Below are 5,786 nucleotides of genomic sequence, written 5' to 3' on the forward strand. Positions count from 1 at the left end.
TCACCCCTCCCAGGGTACACGCAGGGTGGGAGCCACCTCCCCTCCCCATATCCTCCCAACAAGCCGCTCACAGCTCTGTGCAGCCCCTCCTCAGCCCCACATCCTCCCTCACCATGGGGGCTTTGATCTGCCACCTTCCCTTTTCCCACAACAGCCTGACTTACCAGCCCGACACTGATCTCCAAGCTGCTGGGCTGCATATTGGATTGGTATTGGCTGATATGGCTCCTTAAAAATAAACCATTGGTATTGGCCCCCAAAATCTCTATTGGTGTACCCCTAATTTTCCAGGTGGCTTTGTAGAACTTCTCTATTGGGTTTTAAAGTAAATGCAGTTTTGTGATTTTGTTTGTTTGTTTGGCCTCATTCTCAGGCCTTGCTGTAGAATTGCTGTAGTGAGAGCTGTGTGGAGAACACCTCTGCATGTGTACAAGTTATGAGGTAGAGAGTCTCTCATATCTCTGCTTTCTAATCCAAGAAAGAAACCTAGTGAGAACTCTGCTTAAATTCTACTTGAATGTGCCTTAGTTTGTAGTGAAAGATAACCTCTTCTCCTCTTCCCCTATGAGGAAGTTGTGTAAATGCATGTGTGTTTGAAGGAGCACCCAGGCCAGTGAGCTGCTCTTGCTTTCTGATAAAGGGTACCAGACTTTTATGCTAAGCTACCCCTTACTTGTTTTTACCAGTGTACATGCTCCAGTTCCTTTACTCTTGTTGTGGTGACTGGATTTCCCATTCTGTGCAGAGAAGCAAGACTTCCATAATCTGCAAATAGCCTGCTTTTACATTGGTGAAGCATGCAGGTGCATCAGACCCAAATGCATCATATGAAACCAGTCCCCTGATAGCAAAAGTGGGGGCAAGGCTGAGTTGCATAGATTAGAGTACTTTCCTTGTATGTCAGATATTCCTGATTTGAGATCTGGCACCTTAAAATTCTTCAACCCAGTTGTCTGTGCCTGGTTTTGGTGTGAAAAGTTGGTAAGGCCATTTCCTAATATCATCCAAAGTGGGGTGCAGGTGCAAGCCTGCTCTGCAACTTGCTTTTGTAGCCTTTACAATACCCTGTCCCTTTAGGGAGCGTTCTTGGGTCTTTTTTTTTTTTTTAAGTCTATTTTCCTTCACAGTGGTTAACCAGCTCTTGCTTTTGCACTGGTGTTCTGACTTGTTTGTGGCTTGGATGCTGAAGGAAGCCTTCTGAACTTTGGTGACTTCATCAATGCAGGAAATATAGGGTCCCAAATCTCATCTTATTCTTGTCCTTAAGCAAAGTCATTTAATTCTACTACTGTCATTCATGAATATTATCAACTGTCAGGGCTATATTTACTTTTGGAGACTAAAAATGACAGTGTTTCCATAGGCAATATCTTATCTTTATAGTTAAAGCCAAGATACTCAGCTTAAAGTAAATTGTATAAGCACAATTGACACATTTTTAGCTTTCTAAAATAACCCTGCTTTCTGTGTAGAATTTCGCACATATGCGTCTCTAACCTCAAACTTAAAATAAAATTCTCACACTGACAATTTGCCAGGATCTTACCAAAGTAAAATGTGATTTGATTTAAATCCATGAGAACGTTTTACAAGTTAGTGTGGATGTTTTGAGTTATTGGAGGTGTGGCAAACATTTTAAACTCTGTTTTGCCGAGTACACGGTCCCTTATTTCTCAGCAATAAAAGGAACTTTAGGTGGTTACTTTTCACTGTAAAATCTTCCTCCCTCTTAAATTTTAGAAGGTTCATGGGAAGTATCTTAATTTTTAAAGGGTAACATGTATGGTCTACCTTTTTAAGGTCAGTTTCTCATTTAACTGAAATGTTGTGGTTCCACTGCTGTCTACTTTAGAGCTACTTGTACACTTTTAGGATTTGAGAACACACTATATATGTAGGCGTCCTGAAATAAGTTTCAATTATCTTGAACAAATTTAGCATCAAATAGTAACTATATCTTAAACATAACTGAGACTTTATTCGTCTTTTTAATTTTAAATTACTTTGATACAAACACACATTTCCCTTTTTTTTCTGAGCAATACAAGTTAAGGAATATTTGAACTAGTATTTGGTTCTGTGCAAATGTATTCTGTGCTAGTCTAACAGTTGTTCACCAAATTACTGATTAGTGAAACTCTTGCAGGTGTGGAGAAATGGCAAAGAGAATTGCAGAGAAGGAGTTGACAGACAGGAATTGGGATCAAGAGGATGAAGCTGAGGAGGTAAGATATTTCTTTTGATTTCCCTTCTTTTCCTTCTCCCTTGTAAGGCATTGAAATGTGTGAAGTTCAGCCTAACAAAGCTAAATATAAGTTTCTTGATTCAAGGCATGTACCTGTTAAGTTGGCTAAAGCTCAGGAACTCAGGTTAGATCCAATAGTAGCTAGATAATAAAAGACCTCCAACAAAATGACAAATGATTAAACCTCATTGCTCAACTTTTTCAAAGAAGAAAACCATTAAAAGGGTGTTGTTTAACTGTAATATAAAATTAGTTTATGTTGGTGTACAAATTTACCTTTAACTTTTTAGGTTAGTAGAAAAAATGGATCAAGATATGTATGTGGGCCATGTGCTTTTGAGGATACACTTTAGTAGTAACACACTTAGTTTCTAGTAGTATTAGCTAGTCTTAACAGACTGAAACCTCTAGATTGTAGTCTTTGCTGACATGTTCACTTTCCTTGTTCTTTTCTATTGAAATAAGACCTGTGCTTCCTGGTGCAGATGTATGTTGTCTTTTGGTGTGGTCTTTTGTGTATCTTTGTCAGTGTGTGCATCCTTAAACTCATGGGATTTCTTAATATGATTGGTCCACTGGTAAATAGATAAAATTTCTGGGAAGGAGACGGGCTGCCTCTAGAGCAGTATTTCTCAACCTGCAGGCTACATGCAGCCCAATCAGCACACTGCTGTGGCCCATTTAACATATTGAGAGCTTATTTAAATGTGCTTGGTAGACATTTGACAGTGTAGAAATGAGAGGTATTACAGAATAATCATTGCATTACATGAATAATCATGTATTGCATTACTGTAGCATAACAGATACAAAACATTTTTAAATGGATACACAGGAAGTAAGTTGTGTGGTAAGCCCATGTAACACACATTGAGAGCTACAAGGGTGGCTCATTGACAAGTAGGTTAAGAATCAGTGCTCTAGAGCTTATACTGTTGCCTAGAACAGGTAAATCTAACCTGGACTGTGGGGGCAGACTGGTGTGCCCTTGGTCACCTGGATTGCCACATCAGTGTCACACAGCCCTCACTTGCATTCCTGCTGCTCATGTCTATTTCTAGCGTGGACTGCAGACCCCAGATTCTGCAGCAGGCCAAAACCCTCCCTCACCATGCCCCACAATTTCCAGTAGCTTGGCACTCCAGATGGTGTGGCTCTACAGGCCAGTACTTGAAACCTTGGGCCTAGAGTAAGGTAATGGAGTTTATAACAATAACCAAGATTTGTGATTTGCTTAAATACCTAAAAATTTTGGCCTCTGTGTATGGGGGTAAAAGAACTTGAATGGAACTTACCAGCGTTCAAACATCACAATTTTGATACTCAAAAATTATGGAGTGGACACGTGCCACTAGTACGAATTTGTATTTAAATAGAATTTCTGTTCAGATCTTTGTGCCTTTTCATAAGTACTGCAGGTCAGCGGTAGCTAAGAAATAGATAATTCTGAGGTTAACGTGGTATATTTTACATAGTTCCTCAGTGGTAGGGTGGGGGTACTTGCAAGAGCACACATTTCACCCAGAAGTAAGAATACGTGCTGTGTTTTTAGTGCAAAATGGACTTTATAAAGCAATGGTTCTCAACTGTTTTTGCACCAGGACCCATTTGTGAGCATCAATGGCCAGTCTTGACCCACTGCCCGTCGCTCCTGACCCACTGCCCCCTGGTTCCAGCCCTCGTGTGTGGGCTATGGGGTGGGTATGTTGGGCAGGGCAAGGGGTGTGGGGGGCATGGGGAACTCCAAGCAGCCCCTTGGAGGCTGCAAAGGAATAGCCATAGTTTCCTACGTTTTTCTCCTTAAAAATGGATTACCCTTTAAAAAGTTTGTCTGTGAGCCTTTCATATATTCTTGGGACTCGCATTTGGGTCATGACCCATGAGTTGAGAAACACTGCTATAAAGCATGCTCTTTTGTTATCTATCAACAAGTCATGGAGTAGACCTCAGGTTCTTCAGCAAACCTTTAAGTTCCTGATTTCTTCCCTCCCCCACCCCCAAACAAATGGTTTGCTGGGGAATATAAAGAGCCACAGCAAACAGCTACATGGGATGGCAGAAGTGCCCCAGCTGTTTACTTCACATTTGTTTCCTCTTCCCCTTCCTCCTCCCCTCACCACTCATACCAAGCTAGGCTCGCGCTCTCAGCTCCCTTGCAGGACCAGATCTGGGCTCAGTTTGGTGTCATGGGTGTCTGAGCCCCTGTGTTGCCCTAGGAGCAGGGTAGTTAATGCAGCTGTTGTTTGGCCTGCTGCTGCTGAAATGAGCCCCCAGTGGCATTTTATGCCCCAGCCCCTCCCCTCAAGTCCAGAAATTTGGTGTAGGAGCAGTGGCATTGACACTGCCAGTGCTTTCTTGCCACCACATTTCTGGTCCTGTGCATCTGGATTGGTCCTGACTGGCCTGGCTTTGTGCATAGGGATCAGACCCCAGCTGCTCCCACCCCATGCACCTGGATTGAGGTCATGGACTGACCTGGTGCCACTCATCTGGCCTGCAGGGCTGAAAGAAGGCATCATTAGCATAGACGAGTACTTTCCCACAGCTGTCTTTATTTGCCACAGCTAGAACCATTTTATGAATGGGCCTGTAATATTTCCTATTTGAAGACAGGGAAGAGGCAAAAAGCCAGGTATACTGTTTTATACTAATAGTCAGTGCATCTGATTGGTCATTTTGGCTGCCATACCCACACTGCTATTAGAAGGTTTTTTCCAAATCACATTGGCCTTTGTTTTGAGATTCTCTCCATTGATTCTGAAATTTTGTACATTTTCTACAGGTGGGAACTTTTTCAATAGCTAGTGAAGAAGTCCTGAAGAACAGAGCTATTAAGAAAGCAAAGCGCCGAAATGTTGCGTCTGAGGTAATTAAGCCACTTAAGACTGAGATATGTGGTGTGTCCTTCATAGTGATTCATTATTATAGAGTCTTTCTTTGATTTTGCAAGTGTAGGAAGTTTACGTAAAGGTCCTGTAGCAATGGTGGAAATAGACTGGAAATGGACAGTGCAAATATTGTTGTAATTCAAAGGGGATGATGGTTCTTAAAGTCTTTGAACAATTTATCTTTTAAAGGTGGACGTGTATAAGCAGACATCTGTAAAGATTCTGTTTCATCCTCATAGAAAAAGTTTTAGAACTTTCTGATTATAGGTGGGGTTGGTAGCCAATTTAATAAAGTTGACCCAACACTTTCCTGGTTTCATCTGTGTACATATTTGCCAGTGTTTAGATCTGGTCTGAAATTCTCTATCGTGGATGTCTTCTTTGTACTTTTGTTTGTTTTGGTTTATTTGTTTTCAAAATTTAGCCAGAGTGATTTGGTTCTTCCTAAGAAGGCATCTACAGGGAAAAAAATTAGAGATCTTTCCTTAGTTAACACTGAATCATAAAACTTAGGGTTGGAAGGGACCTCAGGAGGTCATCTAGTTCAACCCCCAGCTCAAAGCAGGATCATCCCAGCCAGGGCTTTGTCCAGTAGGGTCTTAAAAACCTTCAAGGATAGAGATTCTACTTCTCTGGGTAACCTGTTCCAGTGC

At 41.5% G+C, this 5,786-nt stretch overlaps 1 protein-coding gene across 1 annotated transcript in view; it reads left to right on the top strand.

Moving 5' to 3' along the window:
• Nucleotides 1-2,119: 2,119 nt before the first annotated feature.
• Nucleotides 2,120-5,786, top strand: part of NUP50 (nucleoporin 50) — a 42,708-nt gene continuing 39,041 nt past the window's right edge. Inside the window, exons 1-2 of the mRNA XM_019515918.1 lie at nucleotides 2,120-2,225; nucleotides 5,028-5,111. Of these exons, the coding sequence (XP_019371463.1) occupies nucleotides 2,157-2,225; nucleotides 5,028-5,111 (153 nt within the window). The 5' untranslated portion in view covers nucleotides 2,120-2,156. The remainder of the gene's footprint in view (nucleotides 2,226-5,027; nucleotides 5,112-5,786) is intronic.

This window comes from Gavialis gangeticus, unplaced genomic scaffold (genome assembly GCF_001723915.1).
Source record: "Gavialis gangeticus isolate Ggan-Ray unplaced genomic scaffold, GavGan_comp1, whole genome shotgun sequence".
Classification (NCBI taxonomy): domain Eukaryota; kingdom Metazoa; phylum Chordata; order Crocodylia; family Gavialidae; genus Gavialis; species Gavialis gangeticus.